Source organism: Triturus cristatus, chromosome 8, assembly GCF_964204655.1.
Source record: "Triturus cristatus chromosome 8, aTriCri1.1, whole genome shotgun sequence".
NCBI lineage: Eukaryota > Metazoa > Chordata > Amphibia > Caudata > Salamandridae > Triturus > Triturus cristatus.
Window position 1 is genome coordinate 419,409,825 of NC_140591.1, and position 23,758 is coordinate 419,433,582.

At 41.9% G+C, this 23,758-nt stretch overlaps 1 protein-coding gene across 1 annotated transcript in view; it reads left to right on the plus strand.

Moving 5' to 3' along the window:
• CCDC122 (coiled-coil domain containing 122) overlaps nt 1-13,608 on the plus strand; it is a 136,718-nt gene extending 123,110 nt beyond the window's left edge. The window contains exon 4 of the mRNA XM_085623737.1: nt 13,459-13,608. Coding sequence (XP_085479863.1) covers nt 13,459-13,608 — 150 coding nt within the window. The remainder of the gene's footprint in view (nt 1-13,458) is intronic.
• The last annotated feature ends 10,150 nt before the right edge of the window (nt 13,609-23,758 follow it).

Below are 23,758 nucleotides of genomic sequence, written 5' to 3' on the forward strand. Positions count from 1 at the left end.
TTAACCCGATTTAGGGTTGATGTCTTTTTCAGACTAGTGACTTTTCCTGTGATGAATTGCTGGTCAAAGGACCTTATTCCCTGTCCTTGTGACGAGGTTTCTGTTCAATCGTCTCTGCATTGTATCCTTTTTTGCAAATATTACTCAGAACCTAGGAAAAGGTTGCTCCGACCCGCTTTAAATAAACATGGGTTGAGGCAATGTAGAGTGGCTTTGGTTAAAATGAAAATGTTGGATGATGAATTTCTCATTTTCTCTGTTTTAACGTTTCTCAAAACCATTATAAGATTTAGGATCTCCATGAATTAGGATATGTCTTTTTAACCGGTATAAATTTGCATTTCCTTTTGTTAAAAATGAATTTTTATATATGTATGCTTTTATGGTTTTGCTTTTAAAAAATCGAACAAAGCTGTTTTGAATTTGAATTTGAACATAGGTTAATGTGCATATACATTGACAAATAATACAGCAATCAATGCAGATATTGTCAATTTGTCAAAGATGCTGTGGTGAATGGTGCACTGAATAGTGGATCAAATAAGGAAAAGTTCGTAATAAGTGATATGACAGATCAAGTGAAAAAACATGTAGAAGAGACCACATTCATTCAAGTCCCAATATTTGCCTTACTTTTAGAGTCATTTACACGGTGTGGGTAACATTGTTTAAGCGTTGACATTTCAGCCCCATTACTGATCTGAGTTGCTATTTCATTAGGATAGTGAATTAGTATCTAAAAGAAGACAAGAATACATCAATTATTTATGAGGTGGGTACATAACAAATTAATAAACCTCTTTAAACCAACTGTGTATGTATCACACTTACCAAGAACAAATATTACTCAAGTGTGGAGGAAAGAAGGAATCATCCTCTTATCACCTCATATTTAGAACCATGATTTGTGAAGTAACCAAAAAAACACATTTTTGTCAAGATTAAAAAAAGGCACACCACATTGTCCTTAAAAGACCACTAATGCTCATACACACCAGGCTAAGCATTCTTGTGTAATGGATCTGAAAATGTCTAAGAAATATTTAGAACATTACTCCCTTATACAACATGGTGCCAAAACACCACAACAATTTAAAGAGAATCCCACAACCCTGTAGCATCAAGGGGAACCTCTGTATTATTTCCTCTTCCATGCTGTGAAGGCAATATCGAGCACTCAGTGTATGTACACCTAAATGTGAATCCAATACACCTCTATATACAACCCCTGATACAAAGTGAATCATCAAAAACCTTCATGTCACATGCTTCAAGGAAATTACCATAATTCAGCAACAGCGAATGGTCATACCCTGTTTTGTTTATAAACAGATGCCTTTCTCCTATGTATTTGAAGGTATCGTTTGTATGCTATTATACCATCTATAATGCAGACTTAGGTCAAACTTGCTGTAATTATGTGTCTACATTGGTGGGTCTTCATGGCCTCTGGCCCTGTAGTATCTCTTCAATGTTGGTGTTGACCCCCTAGAGTTTGTAGTCGTTTCACAACCCGTCTTTTGTCATTATTTTTGCTGGGATATTTTTGATAGGCCATTATCTGATTGACTGAGAAAGTTCTCAATTTTTGTGGTGCCCTTGTTTACATTTTTTACCCCTAGGGGTGAGCTATGAGCCGTGCACATTATGTGCCTTGAATTGGAGACCATATTTGGAGACTCTGGGCCCGATTCACAGAACTAAATTAAGACAAAGTCCTAAACTTACTACCATTTTGGTATTCACAGAAGGTACTTACTCATTTTGGTATTCACAGAAGGCACTTACTCATTTCGGTATTCACAGAAGTTAGGAGTCCTAACTTTAGGACTCCTAAATGCCTTCTGTGAATACAGAAAGTCTTAAAATTTGGATTTGTCTCAATTTAGTAGTAGTAAAGTTAGGACTCCTAACTTTAGGACTCCTAAATGCCTTCTGTGAATACCGAAAGCCTTAAAATTAGGATTTTTCTCAGTTTAGTAGTAGTAAAGTTAGGAGTCCTAACTTTAGGACTCCTAAACTGAGAAAAATCCTAATTTTAAGACTTTCGGTATTCACAGAAGGCATTTAGGAGTCCTAAAGTTAGGACTCCTAACTTCTGTGAATACCGAAGTGAGTAAGTGTCTTCTGTGAATACCAAAATGAGTAAGTGCCTTCTGTGAATACGAAAATGGTAGTAAGTTTAGGATTTTGTCTTAAGTTAGTTCTGTGAATCGGGCCCTCTGAGCGTGTGTGGCTTTTTTCCGCTTCAGTCGGCTCTGAAGGATGACAGGTGCACCTCGCCTGCACTGCGTGGCATAATTATTAGCTAATTTTCATCCTGATTTGTGAAAAGTGTTTTACTATAAGGGGTAGTTTTCTGTCTGATCAAATCATTTAGTAGACACGGGTGATTTACAATGTTATATTTAGTCCTTTGTAATACAGATGAACGTAATAAACATAGAGGGGTCTTGTATTCACTTCTTTCATTCATTCAAACCGGGTAATGCATGGAAGAGGAAATAAGAGGAAATAAACACAGAGAGTTCCCTTGATGCTATTGCATTGTGGGAGTCTCTGTTTATTGTTGCAGTGTTTTTGTGGCACCACATTACGTAAAGGTGTACAGTTCTATATATTGCTTTGCAAAAGGAACAAATGATGGACGGAATGCAGAACAATGCAAACATTCACCCACAGTTACAAAGATCTGGGTTTAATCCATTGTTCTTTTGCTCACCATGCCACCCCAGTTTGGACCCAGCCAAATGCAAATCAGTTGTGACCCTGTGTCTCATGGGAACAGTCCAGCCCAAACTGTTAAGCTAGGTTCTCCTGGATCACAAACAAGCATCCTAGGACCATTTTCGGGGCATCGCCCCTCATCAGCCATGCTAGCTTGAATCCAGTGGCGCAGTGAGCACGGGACCCATGTCTGGGCATATCCTTCCCTCTTAGGGTGACAAAAGCAAAAGGAACACATGATGGATGGAATGCTGAATAATGTAAACATTCACCTCCAGTCACAAAGATCTGGGTTTACTCAATCATTCTTTTGCTCACCATGCCACCCCAGTTTGGACGCAGCCATATGCAATTCCGTCTTGACCCTTTGCCTCATGGGAACAGTCCAGCCCGAACTGCCGAACCAGGTCCTCCCTGGACCGGAAAAAAGCATCCTGGGACCAGTTTCGGGGCACCACCCCTCATTAGCCAGGCTAGCTTGAATCCAGTGTCACGGTGAGCACGGGACCCACTGCTGGGCATATCCATCCCACTTAGGGCGACGAAAGCAAAAGGAACAAATGATGGACGGAATGCTGAACAATTCAAACATTCGCCCCCATTTTGAGAGCCAGTACACAGAGATGTTTGGCCTGGTGTTTATGGGCATTAGCTGTCTTTTAAGGAAAATGTGGAGTGCCTTTTTCAATCTTGAGAAAGATTTTTTCTTTGGTTACTTCGTATATTATGTTTCTAAATTGGAGGTAATAAGAGGATGATTCGCGCTTTTCTCCACACTTGAGTAATTATCATTCTGGGTAAGTGTGATATGTACACAGTCTGCTTTAAGAGGTTTTCTGATTTGTTATGTACCCACCTCACAAAGAGTTGTATTCTTGTCTTGTTTTAGGTGCTGCTTTATTATCCTGATGAAGACCCCCAGGAATTTAGATCAGTAGAGAGGTTGAAACATTGTTACCCACTGTGTAGTGGACTCCAAATGAGTTCAATAATGGACATGAATATATGCGTACTCTTCTACATGTTTTTTTCACTTTATCCCTCCTATCACTTATTGTGCACTTGCCCTCACTTGATCTACTATTCACTGTGCTATTCACCACAGCACCGTTGGCATATTGACAAGATCTACACTGATGCTGTATTATTTTTCAATGTACATTTACATTAAACTATGTTACACAGACCATCTTTTTGTACTTGAGGTTTGCCTTCTTTTTTAATATATACTTATTCTTTGGGCAAGTAAAATCCTGAGGTTCGCTTATGACAAAGGCACGCGCATGCACCTCTGAGATTGAGCCACTCAACTGATTGATATAAATGATTGGCTGGTGAAAGACAGGGAGGATCCAGGGTTCCGTACCGATTGGGACCTCCTCGAAATGGCTGGTATATTGTACATTCCTTATGGTGCTCCAGTCTCTAGAACCTTCTCCCTGCAAATCATGATAGCATAAATTGCAGGAGGAAGGCACCTCATTGGATGAGATTGGAGGGCAGGTTAACATAGGGAACACCAATGTGGTTTGGTGTGTTCGGTAAATGCCAATAGAACTAATAGCTGTCCTGTATGCATTTTTATCTTTATAAATAGGGTTCCAGTTCACCTGACTAGTTAGAAAGTGCCAAGGAAAAAAACACGTACAACCTCTGAAAGAGCTCCAAGTAGAGCTTACCACACTCATTAATAATTGGATTTATCGTCAGGTGTGGCCCAGTGATGAAGCATGCCACCTAGGTAGTTGAGGACATTTCTCCTTTTTAGGGAAAAATTGAGTACCACACCCCAGACTCAAGGAATCGTTCAAAACAGATCTTGTTTTAAATTTACTTTATGGACCAGATACTAGTTATAGGGATGGTATATTTTGGTCCTATTATTCCCTTTATTTTGTATGACAAATTGAAGAAGAAAATGTGCTCAGGTTTCAGTGAGAAGTTAGGTGAGTATTGGGGATTTGTCCATCACTTGAGCTTGAAAGATGGGGCTCTTCCTGTTAGACAATAGTTTAAGAATGTGTTTTGAACTTACAGGGTGTCAGACTCTGTTAGAAATGGGGGTCTCTAGTTGGCAGAGGTAGATACCCTTGTCCAAATAGGGACCCTTGCTTCTAGTCAGGGTAAGTGGGATACAATTCTAAAATAACCCCTGCTCACCCCCTTGGTAGCTTGGCACGAGCAGACAGGCTTATCTCAGAGGCAGTGTGTAAAGCATTTGTGAACACATACAGAAACACAGTGACAACACTACTAATGGACACCACACCAGTTTGGAAAAAAAATAAGTAATCTTTATCTAATCCAAAACAAGACCAAACAACAAAAATCCACAATACAGTATTAAAAATAAGGCTTTCAAATGGTAGAAATAGTTCAGTTCAATGCAAGTTTTAAATGTGACACTTTTCTCACAAAGTACCTGGGATGCATCACGCAAAACAAACAAAATCGCCACAGGGAAGGTGATGCGTCGGTTCTTACACGCAGGGAAGGTGATGCGTCAGTTTCTTGCTTCGGGGGTGGTGAAGCGTTGGTTCCTTACTGGAGAGGAGGTGATGCATCGTTTTCTTACTGCGTGGGGAGTTGATGCGTCTGTTTCTTACTATGTCCCCCAGCGATACGACAGTCTTGGCGCCTTGATGCTATGCGTCAATCCGGTACGATGCGTGGCCTCGTGCAGCCGCACAGGAGGCTTGCATCGGTGCGGTGATCTCGGACTTCATAGATCATTGCACCCGATGCGTCGTGCGGCGATTTATCGAGCCGCTGCAGGCCCTGCGACGGTTTCTTCAGCGATGCGTCGGAAACAGACATGGATGCGACATGCTTCTTCGATTTTGCGTCCATTTTCCAGCTCCCAGTGACAAACATTCTCTAGAAGTCCTAAACAGCAGCAGGCACCTCTTTGCAGGCTGGAATTCCCAGCAAGGAAATTCAGGGGAGCTGGTGGTTAAGTCTTCGTGGCCCTGAGACTTCAGAACAGGAGGCAAGCTCAGCTTCAAGCCCTTGGAGATCTTTTCTTCCAGCAGGTGACAAAGCAAGCAGCAAAGTATTTTTCTCCTTTCCTTAGCAGCAAGCAACCACTGCAGGCCAACCCCAGACAGCAAACAGCACAGGGGCAGTATTCCTTATCAGCTTATCCGGCTCTTCTCCTTGGCAATGGTTCCTCTTGATTTCCCAGCAGTGATCTAAAAGTCTGGGGTCTGGGCCCCTCTTTTTATACAATAAGAGCTCACTTTTACACTATAGATCTTATCACCCCAGGGCCCTCAGGGATAATTTGCCTGTAAGGCAATTCTTGCGATACCGCAGGAATTGTTCCTCCACTGAGGGCTTTGTGGAACAAGCAGTGGCCTTGTCCCGTAAATTGGAAGAGCGAGCATATCCTAGACAGGTCATTAAACAAGCCAAAAAAAGAGCCTTGAATACTCACCGAGCTGCATTACTTGACAGAACACCTAAGATCAAGGGGGACTGTATCCCCGTGGTTACCACTTTTAGACCCTTGTCTACAAAAATCAGACAAGTTATTAGAAGACATTGGTCCCTGCTGAACACCCCTACTATGATTATGCCTCAACCCCGCTTCGCTTGTAAGCGATCAATCAACCTGCGAGACCGGTTGGTTCATTCTCGACCAAAACCAGAGATCAAAGACACAGGGATTCCTTCGGGGCATTATCAATGTGTGGGGTGCACAGTGTGTGAGCTTACAATACCGACTAAAAGTGTCATGCTGTCGGGAGGCAAAACATGGTACCTTAACATGTTTAGTAATTGCAACACTTGCAATGTCATCTACAGATTCACATGCCCTTGTGGCCTTCATTACATTGGCCTCACCACACACAAAGTTAAGATCAGCGTGCAGGAGCATCTCGGTACTATACGAGTGGGTAAATTAACCACGAAATTGGTACAACACTTCAGTACGGCGAAACATAGTCCAAAAGATTTGCGTTGGGTCGTGCTGGAAAGGTTGGTGGGAGACCTATACAATATGGAAGCAAGACTGACTACGAAAGAGGCACGTTGGATCTACCAGGAGAAAGTGGACCAACAGGGATTGAACGATTACATTGAATGGCATAAGGTAGTGACCTGGTAGTCTGTAGTCTAGAACCTTGATTGTCTAAATTTCTCCAGGTTTATCATATAAGGCCTTAGCCCATAATCACTAATGGACCTAATTGTCAATAGAGCAACATGCATCTGGGTATCTGTTTCCCAAAAATGTTTTTTTTTTTTTTTTTTTTGCTTCCAACTATCGTATGATCAAAACCTCTTTTCTTTAAGCAATACCGGCATTCTTGTCCTATTTGAACCCCTCCTAACATTAATAAACGGAATAAAAGGGATTCATCTCGGCATGCATATAACAGTCTACACAATATGGCCGCTGCGTACTTCAACTAACTTATAAACCACTACGCATGCGAGAAAGCGTCGCGCGGTGCGTATTAAAGACGTGTTTTTTCGTCCACACTCTGAGGCTGAATATTATCGGGATCAGCAGGCCGACGAGGTGAGTGGACGAATGTATAAAGGAAGGAGTAGGGATCCCCATATATTGCTTACGAACTAAATAGATATGGAAATTGGCTGTTTGTTAATATACCGCGAGGAGATGGTACATTACGATACTTTGAGGCACCATTTGGGCGCGACGATTAGATGGAAGCCATAATAACTCACTTACACTATTGGCAAGATAGTCGCACTGATTAGTATTGGTACACATAAACGTGAGGCTGAACAAATGATGACTTACAAAACACAATAGAGTAGATGTCTCCATGGAAAGCATGATTAGATACTTGCAGCAATTATTTATGAGTAGATGTCTGCAGCAATTACACATTAGTAATAGTGAAGGTGGCGTTTGACCTGCATACCCAGTTTTATTGACACTTATGTTTGAGTACGGGTTCTAACTGGATGTTTGTGTCCCCCAGAAATATATACCCGTGGCAATCTGACGACCAAGAAAAGAGTGTACATGCACACCCGGACGTAGCTTACACCCATTTACAAGAGAGGTTTAGGTATGCTCAAGATGAGCAACCGCATGGTAAATATTCCTGGTGTTGTTGCAGGCACCGGATTTTAATTGCACAGTCTGTTAAGAGAAAGTTCTCTTACAAAAAACATATGATTTATGCGGTTGAAAAGGCTGATTGTGTGTTTACGAATTGTGTCTTCCTCAGGTGCAGACAAAAAGTTCATTGGTCTGAACCAGAAGTGCAGTGTGGCCAGTCGACCCTAGCCCTGATGAAATTGCCGCAAAGTGTTCAAGGCAATGAAACATGTTGGTTTTAAGTGAGCAAACGCACAGCATAGAATAAACAATCATACAGCTAGTGTTGTTTTGCTCGGTTTTAACGTGGATAGACGTGGGTTCTGATCAGACCCCATCTCGCCTATTTGGGTTGACATTATTATTAATTGTGAACACAGATACACAAATTAGAATTTAATTTTCACACGTAGCACTACATGATGGTATTGATAAGAGGTTTTTTATTTGATTTTTTTTCCTTTTGGATGTCAGTCGCTAATGATGAGAACGTGAGGTAGCAGGCGAGTACCTGTCTGCGTATCCTCCATGGTGTTACTTCCGTGAGGCACCGCCATCCTTCCCTCACCTTTTTCTATCACTGCTATCTCTGAGCGGATACCACACGCACATGGTCTCTCTCTTCCTCTTTCCTCTTTACATTTTTAGGAAGTGGGACAACAACGGAGGCACTTTACACACACAGACACGATTAAGATTTTTTCTAAAAATTGAGTGACATCAGACCCTATCTGTGTACGGCATAAAAAGTTTTGCCGACCATGATAATTCAAAACAAAGTAAACTTGAATGTGTAAGGGTTATTGATGAAAGCTTGTTCACTCTATCCACTTTGTTGGGCAGGTCTCTGTATTGTTGATGATGATGCCCCTCTTTTTATACACCAAAATCCTCTGTTCTCTGAAGGCAGAGAGTGCCTGTACCCAGCCAAAACCAGTTCTGTGGTGCACTTTGCAAGTGCACAATAACCTCCATTGTCAGTGTGAGCCCTGGCTCCAGACACACCACAGGGAGGCGGAGCCGTCACAGGTGAAGGTGCTACTCCTCCCACCACTCCAAATGCAGACCAGGCCTATTCAGCCCAGCCCTGACTCATCAGACTTCCGGAACCGCTGCCTTTCTCCAGCCCCGGTCATCCAAAAGCCAGACATGCAATACACAAACCTAGCAGAGGCAGACTGGAATGGTTAGGGAAGAAAATACCTACTTTCTAAAAGTGATATTTTCAAACACAGAATGTAAAAATCACCCTCACAAAAAGATGCATCTTAACATTCTGAGTTCAGGCATACTAAACGTTAATATCTTATATTGTTCCCAGGGTAAGTTATGTTTATAAGATGTTATAAACAAACTCCCCATCCTGGCCTATGGGAACAGATAGCCATTCAAAAGTGAACAATGAAATTGGCAGTATTTAACTATCAGGACATGCCACACACATCAGGGCATATCGTACCTTCCACATGCAATGCACCCTGCCCACAGGGCCTACCTTAGGGGTGACTAATATGTAGAAAAGGGAAGGTTTGGGGACTGGCAAGTGTGTGCACTTGCCAAGTCGACATAGCGGTCCCATACTGCCCACAGGCTCTGCAATGGCAGGCCTGAGTCTCATTTTACTAGCTGCTTCTGTGGGTGGCACAATCTGTGCTGCAAGCCCACCAGCAGCATTTGATTTACAAGCCCTGGTCACACATAGTGCACTGTACTAGGGTCAGACGAGTAAATTAAATAAGCCAATCATGGAATCACTAATCCATAACAATACTTTACAAAGGGAGGACTTGCACTTTGGCACTGAACAGCAGTGGCAAAGTGCCCAAAGCATCAAGGCCAGCAAAAATGGAGTCCAACACACAGCAAAACACAGGAAGTAGAGGCAAAAAATAGAAGGGAGACCCACACCTATGGAGCCAGGTCTAACAGACCTCATTTGGGGGCCACAGGGACAGTCGGAGCAACTGGGCTTCAACCATGGGGGTTGAGGTCTTTTATCACGGATGTTCCGGGGCCACTCCTACTTTGGATCTGTAAAGTTGGTAGTAGGAAGGTTCATCTGTATTCCTATGATTCATTCCGTCTTTTTCTTCCACTGTGAAAGCATGGTTTTCAATGGCCACCCAGTTCTGCTGTCTATGGAGTAGTTTGTGACTGAAACAGGCCACCAGATGTTCTTTACTCTTGTCATCAAGTTGATTCAACACTGCTCCAATTCCTTTATCTCTGGCAACTGTTTCTAATATGAGGAACTGGCAGTAATCAGGGGCCTTAAATAAAGATACACTGCATAAGTGCTCTCTGCAGGTCCTCAAATGACTTTTGACACTGCTCAGTACATTCTTGAGCTATTTCTTGGATGTCAGGGCTGTCAGTGGGTAACTATGTTCCCCACAAAGTTCCCATAGTAAACAGTGAGTCCTAAAAAGGCTCTCACTAATTCCTGGATGGCGGGTAGGCTACAGTGGACTGCCCTCATCTTGCATTTGATTCCTTGACGGTCTGTTTTGCTCTTTGTTTCATGACCAGCACTTGTCTTATTAGCATTAGGTGGTCCTTCAATTAAGTTTTGAACACCACAATATCGTCCAGGTAGGCCACTGAAATCGTGTAGCCCTGATAGACCATAGCTCTCCAGGTGCTGGAAAGTGGAGGGCGCATTCGTCAGCTCAATGGCCATTACTCTAGGCCATAGCTCTCCAGGTGCTGAAAAGTGGTAAGCGTATTCGTCAGCTTAATGGCCATTACTCTAAAGTGGTATAATCCCTCTGGCATAGAGAACGTAGGCTTTTTCTTGGCACTAAGTGCAAAAGCGATTCGAAAATAGCCACTGGTCAAATCAAAGGTTGCCAGATAGCTGACAACACCCACCTCTTCCACTAGCTCATCAGCTCCTGGGATTGGGTCTGCATCTGTCTTTGTGACTTCATTAAGGGCCTGGTAGCCCACAGAAAGCACAAGTCTGGACCAGCCAAGTGAGACAAACACCACTGGGCTGGCCCAAAGACCATGGGAATTCTAATTAATTCCCAATCCCAACATTTTGGCCATATATGCTTTAATGCATTCTTACATTCAGGCAGGTATCCAGTAAGTCTTGCATGCATCAGGCAGACTATTTCCTGTATTTGTGTCACTGACGCAGAGAGATAGCAACCCTTGAGTTAGTGAGAAGACATGGGTCAATTTTCCCTGGGCCACTTTATACTCTTTCTGCTTAAGCTTTAGCTCCGGGGCAAGTTGTACCCCATTCATAGAACCATCCTACACATCATTATGCAGCAAGTTAGGAAAAAGCTCACTGTCCTCCTGACTTCAAAAGGTCAGGAAGAGGTTCACTGTCTTTCTCAAACTCCTATTTTATAACCATGATATTAAGAGCCAGTTCACATGAAACACCCCCTTTGGTTCCCTTGTGGCACCTGTGTTCATCAAATAGTTAACCTGAGAAATCTTCTGCACTACCTTTTATGGCTCGCTCTGTTTATTCTACAAAGCTCTTGGACAAGTGGGTGACACCACAAACACCTTCTGACTCTCCTGGTACCCAGTGAGCGTCACTTTCTTTGTCATACTACACTTTCATCAGCTCTTGGCTTGCCTCAAGGTTTTTCTTCAACTGACTTGTGTATTGTGCCTTCAACTTCCTGAGACCAACCATATAGTTCATCACAGCCTTCTGTGGTGACTCAGAAATGACTTCCCACCTTTCTCTGACTAAGGTGAGTGGAGCCAGGCCCCACTCACCATACTGGGACTGGAGTTAAATTACAGTGTAATTTATCTGTAGGAAGGCAGGTGGAGATCTCACTTCCTTCGGAGGTTGTCTGGTTGCATTCCAGTCAAGCTCTTAACACTCCTATTGAATCTATCCATCAACCCATTCATCTCTGGGTGATATGTTGTGAAAAAGTGGTATGTCACACTATCTCTTGTGTATGAGGAGGCAAAGCTGGTTCTCCTGGTTGAAGAACATTGTCCGAGGAAATCAAACCTTAGAGAAGTAGCTTCTTGGAATACCTGGTGGCATGAGCCGCCACAACCAAAATGTACTTGTTGTCTGAAACGGACGGGGGTTCAAATGGACCAACAATGTAAATTCCCACCATCTCATACTGACCTGGTAGTAGCACCAATGGTGCTTCCGTCTTACCTCCTGACTTACCACTTATTTGCACATAGTACAGGTTCAGCTTAACATTTGTGTATCTCTGCATATCCCTGGCCAGAAGAATAGATGGTCCAATCTATCCTGGGTTTTTTCTAATGTCCAGCTGTTCTGTGTACAGCACATGATGGGACTGTGACAATAGGAAACTCCTGGGCACAAATGAAACCACTAACCTAATGCTAGCTCCTTGATCAAGATTCAGGGGCTCACTATAAAGTGTCCATCCTCCAGGCCAACATCGTATCTTCCAACCACTGCTTGCTGACATATTGCTTTACTCCCTTCTATAGTATCACAAATGTAAAAAAACTCCATTTTTGCCTTGCTAAATTTATTTGTCTCACTCCTCCAACACCTGACAACCCCTGCAGCTCTGGCAGTGACCCAGACTTCAGCATCCGGTCTGCTTTGGGTGCTTAATCCTTCTCTTCTTCTGGATGTTCTTGACAACCTGTGCCTTCTCAAAGTCTGCATAAAGCAACATTTGTCATGCTTGTTCCAGAGGAACCCATAGGAAGACAGTGCATGGGTCCATCCCTCACACCTGCTTCCAACATGCTGCACATTTTAAAACCTATTGTCTTCTGGGGTGACCTCCCTCCTCATTATCAAGGTTTGTGTAAAGTTTTAAATATTTGAGGAAACCAAAATCTGTATGTGTAGAGCTATGCATCCATGTCTTTGGGTGCTGAAACAAAGCACTGGGGCCCTTTGGGTAGCTGTATGATGGCATGTCTGGAAGTGGGACATAGTTGCAACAGAGGTCAATGGAACAACCTTTCAGCGATTGAGTATAGAGCATCCAACAGAAAAGCATTTAAAAGGTAAGTAACTTATTCTTTTAGAAAGTTTCATACAAATTAGTCAAAGATGACCAAAGTTATTAGAAATCAAAAATGCGTTTTACTATAGACTATCTTAAGGATTACTACTGAATCACTCAGCGGTCACAAACGTGACAAAAATAGAGTTACTTCGCACATCATGATTCTTTCCTTACTACATTGGGAGTGCGCTCCACCTCTTGTGAAGCGAAGTTCCTCAAATCTATCTGGGCTCGCCCCCACCAACCAATATAAAGAAAAGCTTCAGTCTGACCCTGGGCGCCCTCCCAACCTGGCACAAGAAGCATGCCTTCTGTTTCTCCCAAGGTTCCTTTTGAATTGCCAGTCCATTTATGTAAAGGCAGTATTGTAGAATTCGCAGTTAGAATGCGTTCATGTCATAAGGCTAGAATGCGATGATACTATTTGTGTAGTTTCAATGCTAGAAGATTCAAGGACTGTTTGTAGGCCAGAAGAAGTGCCATCCTTAGAAGCTGCTACTTGCAAATAAGTCTGAGTTTTATTCACAACATTCCTGTGAACATTACTATTTTCAAATAGACTTTTTATGCCACAGTAGTGCATGTTACTTTTGTAGACTTACTAGATATTTATAAGACATTGAAAGATATTTTATTTCACTTAAATTGAAATAGGTGCAAAACAAACGGTACGAAGCTATTCTAAAACGTTTGCACTGTCAACTGAATAAAGTTCAACTGAGCAACCGGCAGCGGAAATGGAACATTCAGCAAATGCAAAAAACAGCAGCAGAACTGAAGAAATGCCTTGGCATGACAGAGTAACATTCAAGAAGGCTTCAATAAACATTGTACGTGAATGTTATATTTCTCACCAGTGAAATAGAAATAAGTTACTAGGAAACAATATGTAACACATCCCCTGTTTACAAAAAGTCTGCTTTATTTTATCTTATATAAAAGTCGTATTTAATTTTTCTTAAGTTTTCATAGTATTTTGGGGTGCACAGCTCCATTGGCAACAGATGAGAGATAATAAACCTGTTAATTGTAAGACAGCATGTACTGAAAATATTTAGCTTTTAGTTTTGGTTATTGCATATTTGCATCAAGAAAATTCTTTCCTTCCTACTTTAGTACAGGTATGTAATGTATTATACCAGAAAATCGATCACACTTCATCTGCAAGCATTTTGAATACCTACTTATACCATCTCCACTTCATGTTTGTAATGGGGAAATCTGAAGATAACCCCATTATCCAATCACTTTCAAAATACACATAACACATAGCAAATGCCCTGGACCTGTAAGATACACACTCTGTATGTATCTAATATATTGAAGCAGATTTATGACAAGAAATACACATGTAATAAATCTTCACAAGAACACTTTATAATTCGCAATACTGTTAATATAATAAGTTTGGGAACAAAAATGTTTTAATTGTAGATTCACTTGTTCATGGTCTAAAAAAGGTGCAGGCAGGGGTGTTGTGATATTACTGCAATTACGGTTCACGAGGTAGGCGTATGCATCCTTCCATTGTGGGCGCATGTGGCCTCCTCGGGGACAAGGATGTTATTTCTTGAAGTTGTATTCCATGCTCTATGGCGATTCGCCAACTGTGGATATCTCAGCAACGGTTCTGTTCGTGCTGAGGATCTGCAGCTGCCGGATGCCGTGGTCATTGGCGTGGTTGCATTTTGAATAAATACCCATTACTTTAATACGATTGTCTCCACTTTGTACTTCAACATCTTGGCGACAATTGGGATTTTGCTTTCACACCCACCGACCCGCAATCTTCGGCTCATCAGGCAGAGCACAGTCTTGCTTCTTCTGGCTACTTTGGATCTATTTCCTCCCTCGGTTCCTCGTGGGATCTTCTCAGCCAGCTGCTTACCCATCAGCCGCACTTCCACAGAAAGTCCCAGGACGCAGTTTGGAAACGCGAACACCCACAAAGAAGTCTCAACGTGCCTCCCGAATGCCAACGACACGCCCCCCTTCATCGCATCAAGAGGCTGCATTTTGGGTGTTCCCTATCCCAGCGCTGTGCTGTGCTTCTCTATGTTGCAGCAGGGCACACAACACGCTTAGGCAGGAGCCTATTCCAAATGTGTACCCTCTCAGCGTCAGGTGCCAATTTCTGTAAACCCAGCAGCCTCTACAATCTTCACCCAGGTACTGTCATTTTACTCACCTTGCTCTCCACTTTGCATCTTCTTCTACGGAGAAAGCACTGAACCCGGGTACTATTATTTATTTAATTCCTAAAAGGAATCACTTTGACTATATTTTACTGCTTATCTTACATTTTTGTATAATTGTGACTATAAGCCATGGCTTTTGCACAGCAAATCCCACTTTCTCCACCTTTTTACAGTCCCCAGGCAAACCAAGCGTTAAATGGCATCAATGGATCAAAAATGTTTGAAATTATTTGATTGCAATTGATGCCACATGTTTTTTACCTGCACGTAAAGCAGCCGTTCTTTATAGTTGCATTGGCCTCGCTGCGCAAAACGTTTTTGACAATTTGCCTCATGCACCCCAAGTAGGGTCAGGTGATGACTGGGATCCTTTTAAGGAAGCATTAGCTTGTTTAACCTAATAATATGATGAAGAGCCAAGAATCATGCTCAAGCGTCACAACTTCTTTAAAAGAAAACAAAATGGTGACGAAACTGTGGAGGAATACATAGCAGAACTGAGAATACTTGCATCCACTTGTGAAATTAACACAAATGCAGACATTTCCATTAGAGATCAATTTGTCTTTGCATGTTTTTTTCAAAAAATTCTGGAAAGATTACTGAGTTGCAGGAATCCCTCCTTATCAGAGACCATTGACATAACCAAAGCAATACGACGCTATACATGAAGGCCAATCTGTTAATTCACTTGTCTCTCAACCTGAAGCTTCTATTAATGTGATTTCCACCTTTAGCAATCCTGGAAGATCTGCACTTTAAAAAGATTCTAACATGTTACAGATGTGGTTCTAAATTACATATTGGCAACTCTCCTAATTGTCCAGCCATTGGCAAGAAGTGCACATCATGCAAACAATTTGGTCATTTTCAGGCTGTATACAGAAGTACCAGAAGACCAATGAAAATCAACAGCATTGACATTACTGAGGATTTACATGCATGCTCTGAAAAACTCAGTAATGTTGTATTGACAATCGAGTGCAATATGATAAGCAATATAGGCACAGCTAAGGGTCCATGGTGTGACCTTTTGATGGCTAGTGTACCATTTAAAGTCATGGCTGATTCTGGTTCACCCATCACGATTTTGTCTGACATTTAATTTCAGGAGGAATGGCATGGTTCTATACCACTCACTCCGACTTATGTTAACCCTAAGGCTTATGGGGAAACTTGGTTATTTCAAATCTAAATTAATGTGCCTAAGGCATCATGTCTTTACCCACATTTATGTTGCAGTTAAAGACAGGAACATCGTTGTTTGGCAGGATCTAGCTAAAATGAGAATTTACCTAAAACCAGATTCAGATAATCCTATAGTCCTTGATGACTTACCTCAAGGTTACAAAGCTGATGATGCATACAATGTGTATACGATATCTATTGCTAACTCTTCCTTTTCAGATGTTTGTTCAGATGTCAAGAACATTGTCAACCAATTTCCAATGGTTTTTACTAACAAGGTCGGCACTGTTTTAGGATTTGAACATCAAATCAGACTCAAACCCGATGCCCAACCTGTTGTGCACAAAGTTCGACCCTTACACCTTAGTGTCAGGGATGATCTCAAAAAAGTTTTAGCCAATCTTTGATCTGAGGGGAGCATTGCCCCATGGGATATTCTTCTTCTTGGGTTCCTCCCATCGTCGTTGTCCGAAAAAAATCTGGGGAGGTGAGACTCTGTGCCGACTTGTGCTCCTTGAACAGGAACATCATCATAGATGGTCATCCCCTTCCTAAGATCCATGACCTTTTGGCTGGCCTGGGCGGATCCATGTATTTTTCCCTCATTGATCTATGCTCTGCATACCATCAGATTCCCCTTAGCATTGATTTCCAAGAACTCACAGCTTTTATCACCCCTTTTTCAGCATTCAAGTATCTCAGGCTCCCGTTTGGCTTTGCCTCTGCTGCTAGTGTGTTCCAGAAGCTCATGGATACACTCAAAAAAAATATTCCTGGAATCCAGGCTTACCAGGACGATATTCTGTTTCATGCTAGCAGTCGCGAGGCACATAACATCACTTTGTCCAAGGTCCTTTCCAAGTTGTCCACAGCTGGCATGACCATTAGACATGGAAAATGCAAGTTTGGCGTTCCTGATCTGTACTACCTAGGACACACACTATCTCCTGAAGGTATTAAGCCCAAATTGTCATTAATCAAAGCTGTGCTTGATGCATCATCACCCAAGGACAAGGATGCATTACGCCCTTTCCTTGGTCTATCTGAGTACTATGCCCGTTTCGTGCATGGCTATGCCCAAATCGTGGAACCCCATCGAGGTTTCCTTAGAAATGGTGCCTAGTTCAAATGGAATGATGAGTTGCAAGATACCTTTAACCAAGTTAAAGTCATCATTGAGCAAGCTCCTGCATTTCAACCTTTTCGGGATGAATGTAAAAGCTTTTTGAATGTGGATGCTAGCTTGTCTGGGTTGGGTGCTGTGCTTGGTCAATGGGTGGGAGGCAAAGAGCACACAAGTGCTTTCACTTCCATAACACTGCAACCCACGGAAACACGTTACAGCACCATCGAAGGAGAGGCACTTGCATGTGTCTGGGCTATACATAAGTTAAGATCTTAAATTTGGGGGCGTGAATTTGACATTTTTACCGACCACAAACCACTGGTATACATTCTCACTGGTGCCGGTCCCAATAAGGCCTTTGCAAGGCTGGTACGCTTGCTCTCTACCCTACAAGAGTATCATTTTGTAATCAAGCATCTTCCTGGTGGTAAGAATTTCAGAGCGGACTGTTTATCTTGCATGTCTTTAGAATGTGAAGAGAATGAGAATGACACAGGAATGTCTGAGTGTGTGTTGGCAGCAATAGATGCAGTCGAAGAATGCTTTCCCATTTCTGAGAACACATGGAGAGAAGAACATGCCAAGGACCACAACCTTAATAGGGTCAAAGAATTTATCATGAAGGCTTGCCAGAAAGTAGTACACTTTCTGGTGAAATTAGGAATTTTGCTTTTGTGTTCAATGAAATGTCAATTACTGATGAGATTGTCATGCGTCATGACTTGTTTATTCCTCCAGAAAGTTTACGCATGAAGATTATTCAGATAGCTCATCAGGGTCACCTTGGTATCTCTAAAACTTGTCAACGCATTAAGGAATTTTATTGGTGGCCTTCCATGGAGGGTCAAGTCAAGTCAACTATTGAAAGTTCTGCAGAATGCCTTCTTCCTGACAAGAGATGGAAACCTTTACAAACTCCTTTACATCCTGTACCTTTTCCTAGTGGCCCTTGGGATAAAGTTGGTCTAGATTTATCTGGTCCTTATGAGTTGTTATCTGCCCACAACAAATTCTTAATCCTTATGGTAGACTATTTTTTAAAGTGGATGTTCTATTGCTTTTGTGATGGTCTCACTACTGATAATGTCATTAGGTTTTTAGAACACATCTTCAGTGTTGAGGGAGCTCCTAAATCAATTGTCACAAACAACGGAACTCATTTTGTTTCCCAACGCATGTGCAAATCTTTAGGACAATATGATACTCAACACCTCAAAGTGGCTCTTTATTAACCCTCCTCCAATGGTCCAGTGGAGAGGGGCAACAGATTGAGGGTGTACAAACTACAATTTCATCAGGTTTAAATGTGCTAGACTACTTGAAGGATAAGGTATGGTCCTACAACAGCACTCCCCATTGCACCACTGGAGTTGCACCTTTCACCTTACTTAGAGGAAGGAAAGTGCACTCTAACTTGTGTCCAATGTGGCTATCCAGCAGGGTTGATCATAAGCCAGAGTCTTTGGATGTCATTAAAGCTAGGGTCAAATCTAATCAAGATGCCATGAAGTGTCATTTGGATTTTAACAAACATTTTAGTGATGAAGCGCTCAAACCTGGTGATTGGCTCTTAATCTTAATTAAAAATCCTAACAAAGTAATGAAAGGCACTTCCAGATTTTCTTCACCCGTGCAAGTTAGTCAAGTGGGTAGAGGTTCATCTCTTTTAGCAAACAGAGGATGGTGGAACAAGCGGAATCGGATCCTCCTCACTAACGCCCAAACTGACATCATCGTGAATCGTCTGGCTTTAAATACAGATTAAATACAGTCTTCTTGTTGGTTACAGGATACTTTGGCTTCCTTGCCACCCGTGGATTCTACTTTATCCGTTCCTGTCCCTTCCTCCTTACATGCAACACATTTCCCTGTTACTTCTACATGTGAAATGACGTGGCAAAAGTAGTGTTCGCTTGAGGAGATTACCTGACGAACTCAAGGATTATGTCCTGAGCTAACATGTTTATTTATTTCTTTTACAGGTTGTTACCATTACCTGTGCTTTTCTTTATTGCATTTTAATCTATCTTTTGTTTTACCTTAGCTGGTCATTCTCTCTTGTCTTGTTTTGCCTTCGTTTGTTAAGAAGGGAAATGTTGTGATATTACTGCAATTACTGTTCACGAGGTGGGCGCATGCAGCCTTCCATTGTGGGCACAGGCGACCTCCAGGGGGACAACCATGTTATTTCTTGAAGTTGTATTCCAAGCTCTGTGGTGGATCGCCAACTATGGATTTCTCAGCAACGTTTCTGTTCGTGCTGAGAATCTGCACCTGCCAGACGCCGTGGTCGTGGGTGTTGTTGCATGTTGAATAAATACCCATTACTTTAATACGATTGTCTCCACTTTGTACTTCAACAGGTGTGTGAAGATTTTGTTATAATATGGGGGGTGATTTTAATGATAGAATATGCCCTATTTCTAATGATTGTGTTTGTGGCGCAGGTGACAATGAATCTTGTAACCACTCACATTTTGAACACATTCCTTGTGGCGCAAAGTGAACAGGCTGATGGTGACCTTATACTTAGTATAGACCTGGCTTCTAATGAAGTCTCCAAGTAGGTAACATACACGGGCAGGGGAAATGGTCCCTGATCAACTACATCACAATATCTTAGGTATGGGCGAGGAAGGTACACACGTTTTATATCACAAAGAGCTCTATGAGCAACAATAACCCGCTGGCACTAAGCCTTTATTTAGGGTTGACACGATTGACTAATAACAAGTTGGCTTCCTCAATGGAGCACACTAGAAATGGGAGAGTACAACATAAATAGTGGAATATTGACCCTGAGGCGTTTCAGTCACAGCTCCTGGAGGAACAAGCAATTTGAGCTGTGTTTAGGTTCTCAGCCCGACCTGTTGAGGGTATTTGGAGCCTTTACTGAAATTTGCAAGTAAGCAAATGAGCTATTAATAGTATCCCAACCACACCGAACCCCAAGATGCAAAAGATGGTGTGACAAATCATGCTCACAAGCACATGGCAGACTTTTACAAGCACTTAAAAGCTCACTAAGGGACTTGGCGGAAATCAGAACCCGTGGGAAACCTTATAAGGAAACCATTATGACATGGAAAGAGAAGGTTAGAAGGGAGGCTTAGAAGCAACCAATTCTGGCAGGTAGTGAATGCACCTTTTTTGTGAATAGCCCTGTCACCAGTTTAGATGCAACCATCCCAAAGCACATTTGCGTCAATCATTTTACCAATGTATATGACTTCCATTATCCCACGTACAACGATTGTACACTCTGAAGAAGGCAACTAGCTTAGAGAACAATGATCAGCTAACAATTACTCTCAAAGATATCTGCTGTGTAAAGATGTCCGAACAACAAAGCATCAGGCCTGATAGGGTCCCAATTAATCTCTTTAAGAATAACTTGGCACTTTTGGCTCCGATCTTGGTGAATGTGCTCCATCTTGGGATTCGTGCTGGCCCTTCCAAATCCTGGTCCAGGGCAATCATTGTCCCTATTTTTAAAAGGGGGGGACATGGGTGACCCTCAGTGCTATCGCCAAATATCCTTAAAAGACTCTACAGCTGCGGTTTTCGGTAGAGTACTACTGGAACAACTAGAGAATTTGGCAAACAAAACGGGTATACTAAAGACAGCTCAGTATGGATTCAAAAAGGGATTAGGGACAACAGACCAGTATCTGAATCTCCACCTACTAATCAGTAAATATGTTTGCCAAAGAAGGGTGTCTTTTTTTAGGGTGTTTGTGGACTTTAGCGCAGCCTTTGACAATGTTAATAAGGGGCATGTTAGTGAAATAGGGTGCTGATCCAAAGACTGTCCACTTACTTTCTCAGCCCCACCAGGGTGTGGAAGGTAGTCTTAGGTTTGGAACAAACGGGGAATGCACATCACTTATAAAGATAAGTGGGGTTAGACAGGGGTGTGTGTTGGTCCAGTTTCTCTTTGGTTTCTATATTAATTATGTTGACAGTTATCTGATTGAGTTAAACACTGATCTTCCTAGCGCAGTGACTACAATGTTACCAATACTGATGTATGCTGATGATTGTGTTCTCATGGCAAGAATGGTGCGGGGACTCTGGAGGTCATTTGATGGATTATGTGGCTTTTATGTCTCATCTTGGTTTATCAACTAACAAAGTAAAATCTTTGGCCTTGGTGGTTGACCACCCTTTGAGCAGGATTGCTCTCTTCCATATTGATGGCACCGCACTCCATTGTGTACCCACTTTACTTATCTGGGTGTCCACTTTGACAATACGAGCTCCTAGAAGCATTTGATTAGAGTGAGGACAATGTAATTCAATCAGAACATACCCTCGCTGTTTCAATGTGCTGCCAAGTTAGGGTCCATGGTAATTGACACTGTTATTGAAATCTACAAAGCTAGATCTATATTGATTGCCTCCTATGGCGCAGAGGTATGGAGGCATACTGATCATTCACACCTGCAGGGTACACAAAACAGTTTCTTGCGAAGACTGCTATCATTTACTAACAGGGTCCTGACTCAAAAAAGTCATGAGGAACTAGGGCTCCAATGATAAGGTGATATCATAAGGCTTAGCGCCAGCTATGCTGTGGCTTTCAGTCTGGTCCAGGCCTGAAGCTGTACATAGCCAAGCGATAATTGCTGACTACTAAAGATTGTCATGGGTCCACAATATTACACGGCTGATGCATGTCAAAAATGATCTGCGTGCTATTGGTAGGATGCATTTGTACAAAAACCCACAGAGCATCAATCAATCAACCAAAATCTCAGTGAAAAGTTAAATATTAAACTTTATAGTAGGGAAAATAGTGGCAATGGAACTGAGGAAGAAGTCAGTAGAAGGCCATCTCCCGTTGTGCACACCCCCAATATGGAACCATATCTAGACAAGGTGCCACGTTACCAGAGGTTTTTTTTAATGAGATTTAGACTTGGTATGGTTCACTATTTGGTATCTTACCTCTCAGATGTTTATACCAAGATCTTATACCATGCTCATGTAACTCAATAATGTCCTAATCTCAGTTGCACCTGCTCTTTTTCTGTGAGCTATATAAAGACTTGAGAATGCATATTTTAAGACCCTTATTGAGGAATCTTAATATGAGAGAGTGCAAGGTAGAACTGCAGTATCTTCAGTTGCTTCAAGCCAACATGATCTGTCACACAATTTATGGATTTATTGCCTCTGTAGTAATTTAGAGAGGAGCTGGAGACACTAGCAATTTATACGGATCACAAAAATGTACAATTCTTCAAGTCCCTGAAACCTTTAACCCCATTACAAATTCGTTGGTTGATGTGTTATTGTTAATTTGACTTTGTGATCACCTACCGACCAGGATCTCAATAAACTAAAGCCAATACATTATCCCGACTAGTGTATTCTTCAGGAACAGAAATCAATATCCCACAAAATGTAATTCCCTCTGAGAAGGTGATAGTCATAGGTAACAAGCATGACCCTGAGTTCTTAAGTCATCTCAACAAAGAAACGTTAAAAATACAGCGAGAGAACTGGTTAAAGAATGACAGATAGTGTTCATGAGTGATTATTGCACCAGAAACAAATGTTCTTTCTCCCTGCACAAGGACTAATACAGGAGGTTTTACCTTAGTGTCATGACACATCTCTAGCGGATCATATAAGGATTAACAAAACAATAACAAATTGTAAAAGATGGTTCTGGTGTCCTACTTTGTACAAGAATGTTCAAGACTATGTCCAAACCTGTCTGATATGCATAAGAAATAAGACATCTCATTCAGGTCCCTTTGGATTATTGCATCCTTTGTCAGTAACCACCACACCCTAGGCACACTATTAGTATGAGTTTTTTCACAGACCTCCCTAGGTCCAATGCTTATTCCACTATATGGGTGATGGTGGATATTTTTTATAAAATGTCGCACTTCATTCCAGTGATAGGACTTCCAATGGCAAAAGATCTAACCAACCTCTTCATTCAACATATTGTCGGACTTCAGGGACTCCTGTCTTATATAATATCTGACCGAGATAAACAGTTTGTGTCAAGATTTTGGCAGCACTATGCACCTCCTTGGACATAGACATCAGACTCTCTTCTGCCTATCATCCACAAATGGATGAGCAAACGTAATGTGTGAACCAATCTTTGGAACAAATCCTTTAATGTCTTCTCTTGACCCTATTCACTGAGTAGGAGAACATATTACACCTGGTGTAATTTGCATCCGAACACTTCTGATCACATTGCTATAGGTTATTACCCCTTTTACTGTTTAACAGGTAGGCATCCTACATCTCCACCCATTGAGATTCCAGCAACATCAGAAATGGTCCCTTTGGTTGACAAGCATCATATCACTCTTTCTCACCTACCAAAAACTATAGAACAATATTTAGCATATATTAAAGAACTGATGAACAACAAGCAGATAAAACTTGTAAATGAGAACCTACATATCAA